The following is a 19,839-nucleotide window of genomic DNA, read 5'->3' on the forward strand; positions in this document are numbered from 1 at the left end:
GAGACAGCGCGACAGGCCCATGCTCCCTTGCGTGGCGACGCTAGGGGCACGGCGTGGCACGGCGTGGCACGCCCACAGAGGAGCCCGGTCAGCGCGCGGCGCGCCGCCGGACCGCAGCGGACCCAGACAGCAGCCAGACCCCCCGCGAGCCGCTAGAGGTCGCCTAGCAACGCAGCCGCGCCAAACGGAAAGGAACCGCGAACCCGAACCAGGAACGGAAATCTTCCGCCAGCCCACGTATTTTTCGCGATTCGCTCAAAGGGCAAAACGGAATGCGGCGTGCGGGTGCGCCAGGGCACGCCAGGGCACGCGGCCCCGCCGGGGAGGGAAGGCGGTGCCTGGCGTGCCAGCCGTGCTGATACAGGGCGATCCGTTTCGTATCGCCGGAGCTGTTTGTGACGCCTTATCGGGACCCCCATTCACACCCCCTCGCCCCCTACCCGCCCCGCGTGCATATCCCTTCTCCCCCTCTCTCGCCCCTGCTCCCTCGTCCGTCGGTCCGTCCGTAAGAACCCCGACTGCACTCTAAAAGTCCTATGGTGAAGATTATCCACACGGCAAAAGTAGTTGCCTGGAATTAGAGGCGGCTCCTGGAAAATAGATTCCCCTTTCCAGGTTGGACCTTGGGAATCCCAAGCACTGCGTTTGCCGTGCAAATTATGGTGAAAATTCTCTCTAAATTAGAGTGGTTCATTTACCTCTGAAAATTCACTCTACCTTATAGATATTTTGTTGAATTTCTTTTGTATTATGGAGAAAATATATCATGAATCGCGCAACCCGCTAGTAAAGTTCTTCATGGGGATACCTTGATCTTAATTAGAAATTTCAAACAGAGCTCCATTTATAATCTTCCTACCTATCCCGTAACATGATACAAACGCTAATTGCAAACGTGCATCGATTCCAACTCTCGAAGGGCTTTCGAAGGGCTCTCGAAGGGCGGATGTCAGAGCGGCCGGAGCGGTCGGCGATGGACACCGATACGTCGGCACATGTCCATGCAGCGGCCCCTATCAGCACCGAGGTTGGGGTTATCGGGGTTCACCCTGTCTCCAAGCCTCCCAATCCGCCCAATCCCTCAGCCCCGGCTTAAAACCGTCCCCGAAAAACCGCCGCGCCCCGCCTCTCTCCCCTCTCTCTCTTTCGGCATGGCGTGACGCCGTGGTCGGCCGAACTCGTTCTGACGCGGCGCAGACCTACCCAAACTCAAATAAGTCGGCGAAAGAGTCCAAATTTGAGTCGGTGACGCTGCGGGCGCAGCAGAGGCTTTCTGCGCATGCGCGGCTGTGCGGCAGTGTGCCAGCGACGTCGGCGCGCAGACTTTGCACCGGCCACCCGGACGAGCCCCGAGGTCTCTCAAATGCCGCGATAAAAGGATAAAATTGCGCGTCTATTTCTGTCGCGCCGAAAGTTTTCGGTTAATAATATGCTCAGCCTTCGATGCGTTTCCCCGCGTGGATGCAGAGCGGTAAAGTCCGTCGCGACTTACGTTATCGTTTTACCGGCTGGACGCAGCGCGGCATAGTCCGTCCGGGAGCTCTAGGGAGCGCACCCGCCCCGCGGGGGAAGAGGGGGCAAGGAGTCCGTGGGAAAGTGAGAGCCATGTGGAACACAGCGCTTGATTTAGCGTCGCCGACGACTTGTCGGTGGTTCTGGCCGCGCTGGCTGTTTGTCCGTCTCGGTGCGTGAATGAGCGCGACAAGCGGCAGGTGCCTCGGCGTGTACTCTGCTCGAGTGACCGTCGGCCACCTCGTCTGGCCGCGGTCTGCGCCCCGGGCCACATTACCTCCTCGGCCGGGACGCGGAGCCTGGCGGCGGCGGTTGACACTGTCCTCCCTTCCTTCTGGCGCCCTCTGCACTTCCAAGTGCGGAGACTGCAAATTCAACACCTCCGCGTTTCAAGTGTGGCGCTGCTTTCACAGTGTAGGCACATCTCCCGGACGGCCCCCGGCACCACGTCGCCGCCGTCCGGTCAAGAGTCACGGGGACGCGCTGCCCTGCCGCCTCCCGGGTCCCTGTCCCGGGTCCCGGTCCCGGCGACAGCGACGCTGCAAAGTCTGCGACACGTTTTGGCACGCCGTCTGCTGACCTCTTTGCAAGGGGAAACGGCGTCAAAAAACGATGGAGAAGCGCGAGTCACCCGTCGGGGAGATGGCGGTGCACGCCCCGCCACGCCCCGCCACGTCGAGTCCCACGCGGCCGCCAGAGCGCCCCGACGAGTGGCGACACGCTGACTCACTCCCGGGGGTTCACTCGGGCACCGGGGGTGACTCAACCCCAACCCTAACCCCAATTCATCTTGGTGGCTGCGGGTGCAAAGTTTGGACTCCGTTTTGCCGACTTCCCCGGCACAATGTCAATCCCTTTGTCCAGGCACGCTCCGACAGAGCGCCTGTGAAGTCGAGGGTAGGCCAGCCCGCGACACGCGCCTGCCCAGCGCTCGGCCTGCCTCCAGGCGCTCCAGGCTGCTGCACCTCGCGGGGCGCGTTGATCCCGAATGCCCGTGGCACTTTTTGTGGTGGAAACTTGGGGAGGTTGGGAGCAGAGACCCCTTTCCCACCCTCTGTATCCGCGCCTGACAACTGCAACCACTGCGCGTTCCGTCCGCCACTAGATCCACGTCATCGCGACTGCCCATGGCGGCATGGCGTGCATAGCGCGGCCAGCCGGACCTAAAGGCTGGCCTAAAGGTCATCGTCCGAACGGGATGGAGTGAATGACCTCGCCGGCAGCGCCGCGCCGTGCCGCCACGCCGCCACGCCGCCATGCCGCGTGCTGGACGGCCGGCCGGTTGCCACGACGACGGCGACAGCCGGGACGACCGGGACGACCGCACTGCCATCCATGGCCCATGGGCTCTGCCGCCGTGACCAGTGACCTGCCGTTCTCGTGCTTCAGCAGCCCCAGCCCGTGGTCGTGATAAACCGGAATCCGCGAACCGAAAAACAAAACCCGCCGGCGGCCGTACTCGAACCCGCGCGGCGGTCGCGGCGTGGCCGCACGGACAGATGGACGGGCAGCGTGGTGAAGAAGTACACTGCGATACGGGGCGGGCGATGCAAGGCGCAGTGTACGTCGCATCGAGCCATTGCAGCGAGCCATTGAGCCCGACGAGAGAAAGTCGAAGGGGCCTTTAGCCGGACATGGCGATTGCGATTAGTGCAGCGGTGCAGCGGGCATTGCATGCACTGCACAGTGCACTGGGCATGCTCACCCACTGGAGCGTGGTAATGCGCCGATGCTGACCCCAGAGCGTGGCGGGGGGGGGGGGGGGACATGTCTGCGGGCCTTGACTCCCGCCCGCCCCCGCCCCGCCACGCTGCGGCCCGCTGCCGCCACGCCCTTACCACGTATCACCCGCCACGCCCCGCCCACGCAACACCACGCCCCCGCCCCTCCCACCTACGAGACGAGCGAGACGAGGCAGTGGCGGTGGCTGCGGTCAAATCGGATGCCATCCGATTTCGGCACTCTGCTGCACAATCCAACGCGTGTTCGCGGTGTTCTCGGTGGCCGCCGAAACACGCCGTTTTCTCGGTGTCTCCACAAGCAAGCACGTTGCACAGAGTCAGTGCGGATTACATTTTTAATACAAAAGTTGGAAAGGACAGTGGAAAAGGTTCAGGGCGCGAGTCGTCGGAGCCACGAGATTGACCATGAAAACGACACCTCTCTCGGAGGCCATCGCCTGCGCCACTCCACTTGCCGAACCCCGAACACACGAACACACCCACAGAGAACGAGAACTCCGCCCGGGTGCATAACAAAGCAGCCTCTAATGTCTCAGGCGGAAGCCCAAGCCAGGCTATCAGTGTCACGGCACAGCGCGGCGACCACCAGAGCACCCACAAAAAAATAAGACATTTTTACTGGGAGCTAGGATAATTTACTTTTCCACTCTTGTTCACGTAACCTTTTGTCTAATGTCCACTTCAGAACTACAGCAGTGTGCTGCGTAGGCCCTTGTGCCCCAATCCCGGGAGCGGTCGCGTATTGTGTGAGATTCTCCAGCTGACTTTCTCAGTTACCTTCGAAAATTCGTTTTACGACTTTATAAGATATTTTGTTGAATTTTTTTTTTAGCGTCCTCCACTAGGTACACTTTGTATTTACCGTACGATATTTAAAGTGTAGGTACGAGACCACGTGGCTGCGAACTCACGGACTCGGCCGGACTCGGCGGACCAAGGTTGGCTGTCCTGGCCTTGTTGGCGGTAATGCGAGGCAGCAGACTGACTCCCAGAGTCTTGTTTAGTCGCTGCGTCTCTCTCGCACTCACGGGGCGTCCCGTACAGGTGCGAGGCAGACAGAGCGACGAAAACGACTCTCGGAATCAGTCTGCAGCACGGCCAGGGGCCCGACCAGCCCGACCAGGAGGCAAAGTGCAAAAGGGCAAAGCCCTGCTGCACCGCGGCCTCCGCGGCATGGCGGCGGTAGAGCCTAGCCGCCTCGCCCCGCCCCGCCTCGAGTCGCGCTAGACCAGACGGTAAACAACACCGCGCTCCCATTGTAGTCAATTAATATCGAGCGCTTCTGTCTGGCGGCACAGCTGGGCACAGCCCGAGTCACAAGTTTTGGCAGGAACATTCCCCTCCTGAGACAAATCCTGGATCCGCACCTGATTCGTCCTCATCCTTTCTAGAACGCGCTACCATAACGTTACATAATTATTAGACTCACCCCTCGGCGCTCGAGCTCGAAAATAAGCCGTCCACTTTTTTTGTCACTTTGAAAAACAGTTCTGTTTACTCGCGAGGGAGAGACGCAAAAACAGTCGCCTTGTTCCTTTTTATTTTGAATAAAGACCCTGCTCATCGCTTCAATCGGATACGTGTGCACGCGGCGGTGGCGGCGCGGAGAGATTAAGTGGCCGCATACAGTGCGCTCTCAGTTTCACCCTTGGTATTTGACCCCGAAACGAAATTTTGTTCAACTTGCCAAAGATCTTGTGACCAATGTATTCAATCACAACAACGCAATTCTATGAGCCCGCTGGTGCGAGTGCTGGCGGCCTGGCCCGGCCTGGCCGTCTGGTGCCTTGTTTGCGCCCTCTATTCCCATTTCCGTGACTGATTATGGCTGTCCCCGAAGCCCGAAACGCCCAGCCCGGCCCAGCCTGGCCCAGCCGCGAAGCTAGTCGCGCCTTCTGCGGTGTGGGTATTTATTTTCAAGCACGCCTGCACCTCATGCTTGGAATTATCTGGGCAGACGTCAATCAGTCCTTCTGAGAAGGGGAAGGGGGATCCCAGAGTTAGTGACTGTTGTCATGTTACCTACACTGTTACCTTATTCACCCTAATTCACCTAACCAATGTAACTACCATCAGTCTGTCTTTGAGGAGGATGGCACTGCATCAAGCTTCTGGCCTCCTTTAATCCAACCATCAAACCCTCAACAGTAATCCCGTGACAAATTCATGCATCCCTTATGACTTTCAAAGACCCTAGTTTGCTCCATTCCCTCCGTCCGTAACGTCCTGGCCCAGCCCGCCGAGCTAACCGCCACTGGCCTACGGTACCACTTGCACTTCACTCATCACTGCCGGGCGAGCTGCCGGGTGTCTGGAGATCTCCACGCACGGTGGCGCGCTCTGAAGAAACAGCCGATGATGCACAGGATTGTAGGAAAGGCCCTTCGCAAAGCCCTTCGCCCTTCCCGAGACGAAAATACACCGTCGCCCGAGAAAAATATCTTACAACGCGGCCAGTTTGAGATAGGGGCGATAGTAAATTGTCGATACGGATTGGAAAAATAAGGTCATGGCCGTTGCAAGGACGAGATAGCGCAGGCGAGCGCAGGTTAGTGGCCCGGGGCTGTTTAACTTGAAATGACACGGGGGAGCCTCTATCCTCCACCTCCGACGCGCCTGCGCAGAGAATCGGGGCAGGGACAGGATTACATTATCTTGTGGTATTGGGAGCATTGCATACCCCGTGGATCCTCAAGATGCATAAGTCCCTTCACGGTTTCTTCATTTCGTCTTTACGATTGTCGTATGAATATTGAACAGGTGACGCACCTAGGTGAAGGGAGAGAGAGGGAGAGAGGGGCGGGGAGAGGGGGAGAGATCGCATGCGTGGTGTGTGGTGTGAGTGAACGAGTGAGGCCCGTTTTCAGCCACGCCACGCACACTCGGCGGCCCGTCTAATTTTAAACGGGCCTTCCACTGCCTTTTCGAGGCTCGTTGTAAATACACGGCGCACAAGGACGCCGACGCCGAAGCCGCGCCATTGGCCACGCCGGCCACGTGACGCTTGAGTCGAGGTCACTCGCGGCTGATACACCCATTAGCTTATTATAATCCAGATTCGCACGAGCGCCGTCGCTCTTCTTTTCGTCTGCCTGGCCGCCCGCCTGCAGCGTCTGCTATCCGCCGCCCATCCGACGCGTACTGCGACGCAGAAACCAGAAACCGTGACACCGTTTGAACCGACCCTCTCTGCGTCCCTGAAAGGCCCGACGAAGGCCCGAAACTGACAAAGCAGCGCGCGTTCCAAGCATCGCTCTCTTTAGGCACAAAACTTTGCCTACTCGGAACCGTCTCGGTGCCGTCTCGGAACCGGTTGCGGGTCTCGGAATCTCGGATCCGGGTCATGACGTTGCAGTGCGTCCAAACCGAGTAGGAGGCCATTCTATTCTCGGCTACTGAATAGGCAAAGTCTAACCAAGCGATTTGAATAGCCGACTAGTCGTCCGGCGATATGCGGGGACAAACAGGGTGGCCGGCACCAGCTGTGAGTGTGCGTGTTTCACGGTGCAACCGGTGCAACGCGACGTTTTTCGCCTCTTGTCCCAATGTTGCGGCGAAATGGGAAAAAGGGGGCGGGTGCATGTCACGGCAGCCTACCTTGGCCGTTCCGTGTCCGTGCTGGCCGCCACATGGCCGCCACCAGCAGACAGACGGAGACGTGCCGTGGTGTGTTTGTTCAGCTGGGCACACGTGACACGTCACGTCGTGTCCGACAGGCCCGCGACAGGCCCGGTCGCCGCCATCGGCTGCCATCGGCACCCGGCGCGGCGTCGCGGATCCACGGGGCGCCTCCGAATTGCCCTCCACGCCCTCCACCGGGTCGCAGGCACACGGCGCGTGGCCCGGCCACCCGGCCACGCCGGGGACGGCAGCGCGGCAGCGCGAACGCAGTCCGTCTATCAGCTGGTCACCCCCACCCCAACGCCCTGCCGCCGCATTTCGATTGCTTTTTTTCGTTTTCCGCGATGCGGCGAGCCGGCGCGCCCCGCCAACAAAACGCCGGGTCCCGGCGCCGAAGCCCCAGTCTGCTCTGAGCACTGTGCCCCGCTGCTGCAAGACCGCCCCCGCCGTCTCCACGACGTGCGCTTTCGCCTCTTCGCGCCACCCGGACACCCGGACATCGACTTCCATTCTTCTGTCGACGGCGGATCTTCTTCCCCGACGCCAGACCGAGTGCCGCCTTGCCGTTTGAATCCCACACGGCCCGAAAGTGGAGACCTTTAAGCCGCCGGCGCTCCGCCCCCTCCACCCTGCCTAACGGCTTGTGCTCTACACCTCTGGTCCATCAGTAGGAGGAATGCGAAAAGACTGTGATAGCCTGGTGATTCGTTCCCGCACCTGTCAGCTGCACCAGACTTGGAAGTGGCTGCACCAGACACCCCCAGTTCACGAGTATATGGTTGCCCTGACCACCCCTGCGAAGCATCAGTGCTGATAGAGACTCCTAGCTCTAGTTTTAATAACTAATTCCCATCTGCACCACCATAACATTTGTTCATAACCTAGTTGTTTTATCATTGTGACTCGTATTTCTTGTTTACTGAACGTTTATATTACCTCCCTAGTATTTTGTGTGGACTCTGATTCATAAATTAAGTGAAAATGGCCTTAGTGATGAAGAACGCTGCAAGCCGCTTTGCATCCCTCAGGGTTGTTGTTGCCAGTCGCAACCCTTCTGCACATTACTCGGTGGCATCTAGCAAGAAAGCAGGGCAGACAGCACCTGAAGGGGAAATCAAGAAGTCTGTTTTCATCTCCCAGTCCAGAGATGTGTTCAGTAACCTTGCTCTTGAAGATTGGGTGTATCGTAACATGGACCTTACCAAGCATCACATTCTGATGCTTTGGCAGAACTCACCCACTGTAGTTGTTGGTCGGCACCAGAATCCTTGGCTTGAGGCCAACCCTCAGGTGCTTGCTGATAAAGGAGTTGAAGTTGCAAGACGGAACTCTGGTGGTGGCACAGTCTATCATGACAGTGGCAACCTGAACTTGACTTTCTTCACATCTCGAGATGTCTACAATCGTCGCCGCAATCTGGACCTTGTGACAAGAGCATTGTTCAGAGAATTCAACTTGCGCAGTCAAGTCAACGCCCGTGAAGATATTGTCATCAATGGAAACAAGGTTAGTAAATAGTAACCTCGTATTTATTGCTCCCTTTCGAGTTTGCTATATTTTCATAGTGACTTTCCTAATATATATTTCATTCGCATTGCCTTTATGTTTGTACACCATCCTAATTTTCAATTTGTTTGTTTTTTCAGATATCTGGTACTGCATCTAAGTTGGGCAACCCAAACGCTTATCATCACTGTACTATTCTCGTCAATGTGGACAAGTCAATTCTGCATGATACCCTTTGCAAACATGATGTGAGTTTTCATGAAAAAATGGGAACATTTTGTTTGATGCTGATTTATGCAGTAGACAGCATTCAAATAGAATGAAATCTCATCATAAGACGCTCAGAGATAATTTTCCTTGACTTTGAGTGTCTTAAATACTTGGATGTACTTGCAGTTCTGGATAATTACATAGCCCAAGCTGCTGTTTCTTTATTTTCTCAAAATCACGATATTGCTGGCCGAAACAAAAACATTAGTTGGCCTCAAAATTCCCTTTTGAGATTGTTTTTATTCTTGAACTCCAATATCTTCAAAATTTACCTGGCCTGTGTATGAGAATACTGTTTCTGAAAGGTGTGAAATTTTTCTCCATTGCAGAAAGGGATTGAAACTAATGCCACAGTGAGCGTCCCGTCCCCCACAGTGAACTTGCAAGATGTGAATCCCCATGTGACTGTTGAAAAAATGCTTAGCTCTTTGGGCTGGGAGTTCCTTCGCTCTTCTCCTCTGAGCTTACAAGATGGTGGAATGGACTATGCATCAAAGCAAGGAGGTTTCCAGCTTGTCAACCCTACTGAAGACTGGTTCCCAGGTAAGGCTCACTCATATCCTTTGGTTCTTGTCTTGCTTTTTTTGCCCTTCACTATCAAAGTTCTTGAAAGTAATGGTTGATTTGAATCTAGGTCTGGACAAGATTCGTGAAGAATTTGTGAGCTGGGCTTGGCGGTTTGGCAAGACTCCAAAGTTCACCGTGACGCGATCCTTTCCTGTGCCTGGTGTTCTGGCTCGCCAGTCTGAGGCACCTTCAAATGGAGCTGCAGAAGAAGTGGCCATCTCATTGGAAGTGGTTAAAGGTGTTATTGAAGATGTTACCCTCAGGATACCTCCTAGCATGATGACTGCAAAAGGTACTTTTTCAATGAAAAAAGAAAACATATTCTGCACTCTTTTTTCATTTGTTCTAAAATTTCAGACAGTAAATAATTAATTAATTAATTTACTTAGGTTTCACAGGTGACGCGGAAGTGTTGACCTCACTACGTGGAAAAAGATTCTGTGAATCTGCTATGGAAATCCTGGGAGAGTCCCTTGGTGAATCTGATGCTCATCATGCTAGTGACCAGGACCACTGTTCCGAATCTGAAGGCGAGAGATTTGTCGCAGATTGTATGCGCCAGGTAACTATCATTAATTTCATGTTCAGGAAGAGGAAGCCAGTATATTTATTTTAAGTAAATCTTACTTTTTTCTATTTGCAGACCATGATGGCTGTTTGACGGGGTGCACCCCGGCCTCTCGTGGAGAAAGAAGATACATAATATAACTCAAGGTGAGGAAGCCGGGGTCGAATTCGCAGTTTAGAATAGTAAGGTGTTCTTGTTAACTATATTCTCTCAAGTCCTTACTTGTTGCAAAGGTACATATGCGTGATTGAGTGAGTGAGCTTGTGAAGAATGTAATTTGTGTTTCAGTTATTCACACAAATTTTCTGAGTGATGGATGATGGGTGTAGTAGGGGTGGGATTGCCAGTCAATGCAGACCAAATTATCGTGGTAACTCTCCAGTTGTGATATAGTTGTTGTTTTGTTAATTTTTTTTGTTATGAATTCTGCTTCTACTGCACTCAGTTCACATCATTTTACCTCATTTACTGTTTGAGTTTTTTTGTGTGTAATGTATGTATGTATGTATTATTTATTAAAAATTGTACTGATTATATTTTTTTGACTATTGTGGATTTGAAAAGTATTGTCTGAAATGATACTCATGGGGCTTATTAGCTGTTCACTGCCTTAAGCTTTTTGAGGAGAGAGTATGATTGTGTAGGATACATTCATTGTTAAAATTGTAAAAGAAAATTACAATAATACTTTACTAATATTTTTATTTTGACTGTCTTTTGAAGCCTTTTACTCAGTTACCATTTCAGGAATGATAACAAACACATAAATTTCATTGACACGGTACAGCCAATCATAGTACTATTGAGGAATTTTCTATAAATAATGAAACAGTGTTTAACAACATCTTCATATAAAAATATTAAAACCAACTCAAACATTCCCCTTTGGCGTATAAGTTAAGAATTAAAAGTCAACACAAAAAAAAGGAACCACAATTTAATAGAACTTCCACAATGATTCATTATTCAATTAGATCAATACATTCATCTCCCTCCATATCATGATCATTTGGAGTAGAATCAGGGGACAGGAAATCCCCATCGAACTTGAGTTTGAAAGAGCTGACAGGTATTTTCAAATCCTCAGATAATTTAGATATCAGTACAGATATCTTTTCATGAGGATACACATAGACTGTATGCTTATCTCTCATTCCTTTCCTCTGAACTTGTAGCCTTAGAGCATTGGGATCTTCTTGGGCTTCAGAGTCTGCATTTTGGGCACCGTGAGATGGCACATCAGCCTCATCGATCACTCCCCCTTCTAAATAAAGGAAAATTTAAATCAGGAATTCATTTGATTCTGATTGAAATAGGTCATATACAGGACAGTACCAAAGGTCTTACCCAGAGATGAAACTCCAATGTTAAGAGTCATGGGAGTGTCATTTGGTGTCACTGGTTTGTCACGCAGTGTAAATAATATTCTTCCCTCATCAACTCCTTCTAGATTGGCATAATAAGTGTAAATTTCTTTGATCTTCTGATACTAAAAAAGAGAAACATTATGATTAACAGAGCTGAGCAGCTGTGAAGTGTAAGTGATTGAATATACAGTGCATACATACCTTGCGCAACGAAAACTTTTTTGTATTTGATCCTTTCCAGACGACTCGAATAGAGACTTCCACATTGTGTTCCTCAGACTGTGCTGTACTGTCATCCTAGAACCAAGCAAATATTTTGAGATTTCATGTAGCCATCATAACAAGGATGAAAACAGAGCAGCGGGTTACAGAGACGGTTCACTAAATATTATGAAAATGTACTTACCACATCAGAGCAAAAACTAGATTGGTTCAATGACAAATCGAATACATCTTCAGGACTGTCCTCAGGACAGATTACTATACTCTCCTCATTGTCCAATTCTACAGGCCTACCACCTCTGGCAGCTGCTCTGCGAGATGTTCGTGTTGCCCGCTTAGAAGTTTGTGCAATCTTCCTATCATGCTGACGTCTCACTTTGTCGCAAATATCTTCGAGAGAAACTTCATCCCTTTCCTCCCTGACGGCAAAATACAATCAGAGTTACTTCTTGTGCTTTCCTAATTACAATTTTTACCACCACATAGAGTGAAGTACTGCCGCAGAATTATACTCACTGAATGACTATTGAGTCATCTGGACAAGGACTTGGTTCCGGATCGTCAGGAATGGTGAAGGAAGGGGAATCCTCGAATGTCGCTGAAGAATCGGCAAATGGACTAGGAGTGTCTGTGTCATCAAGTGACTGCCTGGCAGCAGCTCTGCCCTTTTTACCCCTACGGGTCTTTTTGGCAGGGGGAGGGCCCCCGCTGTCTCTCCCGCCAAAGCTTATATCAACGAGGTCCACATCCACATCTAAAGGTAGAACCGAGGACATTTAGACGCAAACAAAAAAATGAAACATGATTGAAAACAATCCAGGAACAAAACTACTCACCGACGTAGCCATTAGGACGTAAAATGCCATCGTCAGAATCGGAATCAGAGTCTAACATGATGGAAGTCTGGGAAAAATTTACCTGAAACAAGAACTTTAAATTAGTCTCATTTGCGTTGCTGGGGCTTCACAGAAATTTACCATAAGCGACCGACTTTCCTCAATGTTTGTTAACAATGTGTCTTATGAGTAATAATTGATGTCATACGATCAGAATACCACACCATTGTTTCTAATTTTAAAAAATTGGCTTGACTGTACAAAACCACCAAAACAAGAAATCAACATAACCTAACAACGTCCGTTACTGAAGGGTCTCGCACTTAACTGTAAATCGATGTTGACAGCAGACTACTTACTTTGGTTGAATGTATAATAACGCTCTGAACCGACATAAAAATTGAAACGGCAAAACAAAGGGCAGCAACGGGTAACGCAAAGAGACTTTCGGACTCAAATTGAAAACAGCGGGTACCCACTATTGTTGATTGTGTGATACCACCCACTAACTTCAATTCTCAAACATAAAATGGACTCAAGAGGACAGTAAAAAAATGTATCTTTGGATTTTGCTTTATCCAAACTGAAAATATCGAAATCAGTTTATGTTTCCTTTTTATTATTATTATTTTTCTCCTCCCAGTTTTTTTTCCTTTAGATGATTTTTGATGTTGTTATGTTGCTGGTAGTTTCAAACCTGGCCCGCCAAAAGGCAAAGAGGGTCGTGGAGCGCGTTTTAAACCTTTTTGTGCTGTCGTGTTCGAATTGTCAGTGCGTGGATAATAAAAGGCGACATCACAAGGAAAAAATTTGTTTTCACGCCATTTGATCAATCCATGCAGCTACTAGGAACGATCTCTCTTTGTTTCCATCTGTGCAGCGTCTGCAGCTCCTGAAGGGAAGTCCCTTGCGCTGAGTATCATTTCTTTTGACGATTGAAGCATACATCAGAGGGTGCGGGATGCGGAGGCGTGGCCGAGCAGGGGTGGGGTGCTGGGCTTCCGTTTCTTCAATGGTCTTTGAGGAGCTAACAATAATCAAAATCGGGCTTGCAGAGTTTTATTTGTGAGAGGTCCTTCTTCCTCTCCCCAAAATGGTTTATTTAAAGTTCAGTACTTAATAATAGATGCTCTATACAAAAATATCATCTCACAGGGTAGGTAACGGGTATTCTGTGCCGCACGAGATTCATAAAATCTATTACAGAACACAATTTAATTTTTTTTTAAATTAAATATCACAATACTTATTTAGCGCTTAACATGCACCAGTAAAATGAGAAAGAACGTCCTCATAGCCACATCATGCCCCTAAAAGCAGCCAAAGAGAGTTACAACAATATTTCTGAGGCTGCTTCTCACCAGTGATAAAGAGCCACTGACAACAGAATAATTTCCTCCAATGAGGTTTCAAAAAGTTTTCTTCATGACCAGACAGCCAGTAAAGTCGATAGTGGCCTCATACTCTATCCACACATTCGAACTTGAGCGGCGATGCGACGCTGTACAGAAGTTTCAATTCTTTCTTCAGTGGGGGTCCCTTCCAGCCAATGTTGAAGTTTCGGAAGGCCTGTGAACAGTGGGAAAGCAGAGGACAGAAGGAATCAGCGACTTTGTCCTAAGATGCCTTAAATGAAGTATAACAGGTTTCCAGTGCAGTCGCCTCGTCTCGCCTCGCCTCGCCTCGTCCCCCCACCTTGGCCAGGAAGGTCTCCATCTCGAGCTGCGCGAAGCGGCGGCCGACACAAGTGCGCGGCCCGAAGCCGAACGGCATGCTGGCGAAGGGGTGCAGAGCCTTGAGGTGGTCGCCCTCCGGCAGCCAGCGCTCCGGGATGAACTCGCGCGCGCGGGGGAAGTACTGCTCCTCCTTCACCATCTCGGAGTGCACGCACAGGACGTCCGTCTGGAAAAAAGGAGCAGCACCAGCGTTAGGTGAGGGTTAAGAGTGGTAAGCTCGGTGCACAGAGTGTACTGACCCCCTTGGGAATCTGGTAGCCGCACAGCACCAGGTCCTTGACGGCCATGCGCTGGTTGCCGACGATGATGGGGGACACGCGCATGGCCTCCTTGATGCAGGCGCGGAGGTAGCGCAGCTCCTCCAGCTTGCTGGCCGTCACGGGCTCCCTGGGGTCCGGCAGCACGCGGTCCAGCTCCTGCTGCAGCTTCCGCTGCTTGTCGGGGTTCTTGGCCAGCTCGTACATGACGGTGGCGGAGGTGTTGGACGTCTGCGGGAGGAGAGTCAAGGTCACTGACGACGCCGACACAACTGAGTTGCAGTTTCACCAGTGCAGACAGCAGACGAGCGTTACCGTGTCCACGCCGGCGGTCACCATGTCCAGGGCCATGGTGACGGCGATCCTCGGGTTGTCGTTCCGCAGCAGCAGTCTCTCCAGCACACTGTACTCGTGGCTCTCGCGCTCCTCCGGCGTCATGGCCTTGAGGCGGTCCATGGCCTCCTCGATGAAGCCGAACACCTTTCTGCACGGAAGGCACACGGGGTTGCCCATCACTGTCATTCTCTCGCTCAATGTCGCCTCGTTCGAACACCGTGTCGTTTGGACTTGACACGACCGTCCCGTCCAGCAACGACATGTGCTGTACGTGTCGGTTGGGTTGCCTATCTCCACGGCGCCCCGTAGTCGCGTCGGAGGGTGCTTACCCGTAGAACCAGTTCATGGTCCTCTTCATCCGGTAGAAGGTGGGCGTGCGCACGACCTTCCACAGCGACGGCTGCACGTCCAGCCAGAACAGGCAGTCGAAGATGGTGTGCACGGCCGTGATGATCTGCTGGGCCTCCGAGTCGGGCTTCAGGTTGTTGTCCAGGCAGCCCAGCCTCCGGTCCAGCGCGATGTACGTGATGGCTGCGGCAAGGCGAAATGAAACGGTGGAAAAACAAAAGACAAACGCACCGGACGTTCCGTTTGACGGGGAGGCTCGCAGTGCACTTACATTCCAGCGCCCATTTGCTGAGCTCGTTGTAAAAGTCGTCCGGCATCACGTTCTGAGGGTCCCGGACGAACCGCATCCTGCAAAATCCATGCACACAAGGAGAGAGTGAGTTCTTGTCCTGCTCGGAGTACATACTGCAGACAATCTAGCGTTATTTTCATTCCGACAAATGGGGTTGATTCGGACAAGGTACGTGCCTAAGACAGCGGTTCTCAACCTTTCTCGGCTCGCGACCCCAAATTTGAAGCCAAAAATTTCCGCGACCCCCAGGAAAAATTTCGCGACCCCACGGGACCCCTCCTTTAACATGCCACGGTGTCTGATCCGAGGCGGGCATTTTGCTCCCTCAACGGGCAACTGGTCTTTGGACCTTCCTTTAGCATGCCTTTGTTACGGAGTGCAATTATCAGTCTTAGTTTGGGAGCAGTATTGTCTCAAAGTTGGCCAAAACGCTCAGAAATGTCTATGAAAAATCGTGTTTTGGGCTGATTTTAAGCAGCCACAGCGTCTGATCCGAGGCGGGCATTTTGCTCCCTCAACGGGCAGTTGGTCTTTGGACCTTACTTTAGCATGCCTCTGTTACGGAGTGCGATTATCAGTCTTAGTTTGGGAGCAGTATTGTCTCAAAGTTGGCCGAAACGGTCAGCAGTGTCTTTGAAAAATCGTGTTTTGGGCCGACTTTAAGCAGCCACTGCGTCTGATCCGAGGCGGGCATTTTGCTCCCTCAACGGGCAATTGGTCTTTGGACCTTCCTTTAGCATGCCTTTGTTACGGAGTGCAATTATCAGTCTTAGTTTGAGAGCAGTATTGTCTCAAAGTTGGCCGAAACGCTCAGAAATGTCTATGAAAAATCGTGTTTTGGGTCGATTTTAAGCAGCCACTGCGTCTGATCCGAGGCGGGCATTTTGCTCCCTCAACGGGCAATTGGTCTTTGGACCTTCCTTTAGCATGCCTTTGTTACGGAGTGCGATTATCAGTCTTAGTTTGGGAGCAGTATTGTCTCGAAGTTGACCAAAATAGTCACAACGATTTTTCAAAGACACTTGCGACCGTTTGATCGACTTTGAGACAATACTGCTCCCAAACTAAGACTGACAATCGCACTCCGTAACAAAGGCATGCTAAAGGAAGGTCCAAAGACCAATTGCCCGTTGAGGGAGCAAAATGCCCGCCTCGGATCAGACGCAGTGGCTGCTTAAAATCGGCCCAAAACACGATTTTTCATAGACATTTCTGAGCGTTTCGGCCAACTTTGAGACAATACTGCTCCCAAACTAAGACTGATAATTGCACTCCGTAACAAAGGCATGCTAAAGGAAGGTCCAAAGACCGATTGCCCGTTGAGGGAGCAAAATGCCCGCCTCGGATCAGACGCAGTGGCTGCTTAAAATCGGCCTAAAACACGACCCCAGCATCGCCGCGACCCCTTAAAAAAATTTCGCGACCCCGCTTGGGGTCGCGACCCTAAGGTTGAGAACCACTGGCCTAAGGACTACTGACCTGTCGATGAGCTCCTGGCTGACCTTGTCGATGACCCCCACGTACAGCTTGGCGTTGCGGGGCTGCATCATGGTCTGGTTCACCGCGGTGCGAAACGAGGCCCACTCCTTGCCCTGTCTGCGGATACGTTTAGGATAATGAGACCACCCTCACCAACAAGGACGAGACAAAGAGCAAAGAGTGGCTTACGTGCTGACGAGTCCCCAGGCGTCCTCAAACTTCTCTGGCGTGAGGCTGCGCATGTAGCCGAGGCTCTCCAGGCCGATGCGGATGGGCCAGATGCCCTCGTTGCGCAGAACCTGGGTGTGCAAAATCGTTCATGCGCCAAGCTGTCTCGCTGGTGGAAGGCAAAAGGTGGCACTCTGCCCCCTGCAAGTAGGCAACTTTTGCTCCTCCTCCCCCCTTTCCCCGTCCACAGCAAGTACCTTTTCCGCGGCCTCGGCGTCGAAGACGAACACGAGGTCCTTGCGTCCAGGCAGCCCGCACAGCTTCATGATGGTGCCGTAGTCATTGAGGAACCTCCGCTGCAGGTCGGACGTCGGCACCTTGGCCAGGTCGCCTGTCACAAAGGTCGAAAGTTAGACAAAAATACCGGTCCCTTGGAAACACAGAGGTAGTGGTGCAGAGGTACACTCACCGACGACGAACCGCCACATGTTGCCCAGCACGGGCAGCGGCTTCGGCCCGGGGATCTCGTCGAAGGGCTTGGCCGAGTCCCAGTCGGCGTCGCGCTCCTGCCCCGTGGCCAGGCCCTGCTGGCCCAGCGCGTCCACGTCGGTGCGCTGCAAGGGCGCGGCCAGCGTGCTGCGGCACCGCGACCACGTCGTCGGGCCCTGCTGGTGGAGGCCCTGCGCGCCCTGCGCAATCACCCCAAGATTGAAAATTATGAGCTTCGCACAAGTTTGTCTGCACTTTTGGTTCACAGTGTGAGGAGACTTGAAGTGTGTGTCAAGGATTCCGGGATCAAGGATTTTCGGCAACTTGCCGAGGGATTTTGCAGTGTCATTTCATCCGGTAGCCGCGACTCGTACTGGCGTCGCGGCCTTTGTTAGCGATAGCGACACACAGCGATAGCGTGCTGGACCTTGGGGCTGCGTTTCCGCAAATTCAGATCGATACGCATAGCTCTACGCAGCGAGAAAAGATTATTGCCAAGTGCGAGTATTCGAACCCGCGACCTGCTGAAGGACGCTCTTACCGTCATTGTCCGCCTGGCGGCCCTGGTGGTGGCGGCGCCGTGCCGGTGGCTGCGTCGCAGCAGTCCCGTCAAGGTGGCCATGCTGGCCATGCTGGACACTGTCGGCGCCGAGGGCGGCATCACCTGCGAATTTACAGAGGGTCGTCAAGCGCACTTGCAGTGCAGCTGCGAGTCCAGGCGCCGATCCTGGGAAGGGCTCATTGAGTACAGGGTGGGCCGCCCGAAAGGCAGGCAAAAATCACTACTTTGTCCCTGGAAGCAGGCAAAAGTAAGCCCCTGCCTTACTCCTGGATCCGCACCTGTTGGAGTTGACGGCGCGAGTCCTGCCCCGGCCTGCAGGCCGCCTGCTCTCTGCAGCTTGCTTGCTGCGTCCTCAATTGCCCTGCTTTGCCTTGCCGTCCAGACGGCCGAGCCGCGGGTTCAAAGCCCGGCCCCCGCGAGAGGCGAGGCCGTTTTATCTCGGTGCAGACTGGTTCCGCGCGTCGTCTTCGTCGCTCTGTCTCTCTCGCACCTGTGGGGGAGGATCCGTGAGTGCGAGAGAGACGGCGCGACTCTCGGAATGAGAGTTCTGTTTGCGACCAAAGACGAACGAGAACCAGGATGAGGATGGCGGCCGTCAACGCAAGGAACGTGTCAACGGTGTCAACGCATCGCCGGGACTGACTCACATCGCGGAAACGGGGCAGCGCCACACACAACGGCAGCGCGGCGCTCTGTCTCTCTCGCTCTCATATGGAGCGTGCCGTGAGGGGGAAACTACCACAGAGACAGTTTCGCTCCAGCTGGCGCTCCAGCGACTCACGCGTCACCAACAAATAATCATGCTAGTCTACCTAACCAACCCTTTCCGCACCGATGACAGTGCGTTGGCAACACTGGGCAACACTGCAACGGCACGTCGCGAAGTTGCGACAGTTTCTCCTCCGCCATATCGTGTGCGATATCGTCCAATCGCGATACGTGGCAGTGTGGCAGTGCGACGGCGGGTGGGACAAACAAGACGCCTGAAGGGCAATATTTACCGCGGGTCCACATGCACTTGAGCCGACAACAACAGCCCCGAGACAACGCCCACCCGCCGGCCTTAAGTCCTTTCCCGCGAACATCTCTAAGCCAGTTCAAAGCCTCGAACCTTCCAACAAAAGGCCTCATTTGATAGATGCGCTCGGGGTTGAATAGTGAAAACGAAAAAATAGAATAAAAGTAATAACAGAAAAGATTTACTCGGGTAGGTGCGGAGGCCGCATTTCGGCCAAGGTACCTTGCGGCCTGGGTAGCCAGGGCAGCCTAGGCGGCGACAGGGGGTGGGCCCTGCCTTTCCGAAGAATCGATTCCTCGCTCTGTCTCTGTCGCACTCAAGGGGCGTTCCATGTGGGTGCGAGAGAGACAGAGAGATCCTTCGAAATCGGGCGGCTGGCGGCCGGGACCTTGACATTCCCGCGCACGCGCGCCACTCCCGCCGGTTCCGTTTAGTTGGGGCGCACTTCCCCCAAAACATCCAAGGAACAGGAAGCACTCCACCAAAAACTTCCCGGCCCGCCAGGGACCTATGGCATGGCGACGCACCTCCACAACTTGAGTCCCTAAGACCGCCAAGAACACCCCGAGGAAAGCGAAACGTCAAAACCAAGCGCGCCAACACTGTAAACCAGTCGGCAAGCGAGACGACGCCGGCCGCGCGTCTGCTCACTAAACGAGGCGGCCTTGCCCGGCCCTTACGCCCTTACCGCGGATGTCGAGCTGGGAAGGACTGGAGGCGAGCAGAAGCAGGGCCCTTCCCCATGAACCGCGTCAAGATCCTGGCTGCGATCGAAGGCAACGTGGCGTCTAGGCTCCCTCCTTGCCGCTCTCGCTGCTCTCGTTCCCAGCTGACCTACACTGACCCGATGGGCACAACTCTAGAGCCCCCGAATGCACTGCCACTCCCCCTCCCTCGCAGTAGAACAACCGCTCTGTCTCTCTCGCACTCCTCTCGTCAAACC

The 19,839-nt window shown here is 53.1% G+C and overlaps 3 protein-coding genes across 5 annotated transcripts; 1 reads left to right on the plus strand and 2 right to left on the minus strand.

The window, feature by feature from the left end:
- Positions 1-7,685: 7,685 nt before the first annotated feature.
- LOC117652645 (lipoyltransferase 1, mitochondrial) lies at positions 7,686-10,490 on the plus strand. 2 transcript variants are annotated; one of them, XM_034397724.1, is made up of 6 exons: positions 7,686-8,381; positions 8,522-8,629; positions 8,981-9,194; positions 9,286-9,510; positions 9,608-9,780; positions 9,862-10,490. In XM_034397724.1, the coding sequence occupies exons 1-6, from the start codon at positions 7,857-7,859 to the stop codon at positions 9,877-9,879; spliced, it is 1,263 nt and encodes a 420-aa protein (XP_034253615.1). In that variant the 5' UTR covers positions 7,686-7,856; the 3' UTR covers positions 9,880-10,490. The 2 variants fall into 2 exon arrangements, with proteins under 2 accessions (XP_034253615.1, XP_034253617.1); XM_034397726.1 differs by having other exon boundaries at positions 9,617-9,780.
- Positions 10,491-10,705: 215 nt separating this feature from the next.
- Positions 10,706-12,729, minus strand: LOC117652646. Of its 2 annotated transcripts, none has more exons than XM_034397727.1 (7): positions 12,571-12,729; positions 12,212-12,293; positions 11,892-12,129; positions 11,560-11,794; positions 11,355-11,450; positions 11,134-11,275; positions 10,706-11,050 (listed from the first exon to the last, which is right to left on the minus strand). In XM_034397727.1, exons 1-7 carry the CDS (start codon positions 12,604-12,606, stop codon positions 10,749-10,751), a joined length of 1,131 nt encoding a protein of 376 aa, XP_034253618.1. In that variant the 5' UTR covers positions 12,607-12,729; the 3' UTR covers positions 10,706-10,748. The 2 variants fall into 2 exon arrangements, with proteins under 2 accessions (XP_034253618.1, XP_034253619.1); XM_034397728.1 differs by having other exon boundaries at positions 12,540-12,675.
- Positions 12,730-13,254: 525 nt separating this feature from the next.
- On the minus strand, positions 13,255-19,751 carry LOC117652643 (cytochrome P450 CYP12A2-like). Its single transcript, XM_034397722.1, has 13 exons — positions 19,585-19,751; positions 18,157-18,368; positions 17,858-17,980; positions 17,297-17,516; positions 17,085-17,218; positions 16,849-16,958; positions 16,660-16,776; positions 15,160-15,236; positions 14,870-15,071; positions 14,520-14,688; positions 14,187-14,435; positions 13,907-14,113; positions 13,255-13,780 (listed from the first exon to the last, which is right to left on the minus strand). Exons 3-13 carry the CDS (start codon positions 17,975-17,977, stop codon positions 13,670-13,672), a joined length of 1,716 nt encoding a protein of 571 aa, XP_034253613.1. The 5' UTR covers positions 17,978-17,980; positions 18,157-18,368; positions 19,585-19,751; the 3' UTR covers positions 13,255-13,669.
- Positions 19,752-19,839: the final 88 nt, after the last annotated feature.

This window comes from Thrips palmi, unplaced genomic scaffold (genome assembly GCF_012932325.1).
Source record: "Thrips palmi isolate BJ-2018 unplaced genomic scaffold, TpBJ-2018v1 HiC_scaffold_7, whole genome shotgun sequence".
Classification (NCBI taxonomy): domain Eukaryota; kingdom Metazoa; phylum Arthropoda; class Insecta; order Thysanoptera; family Thripidae; genus Thrips; species Thrips palmi.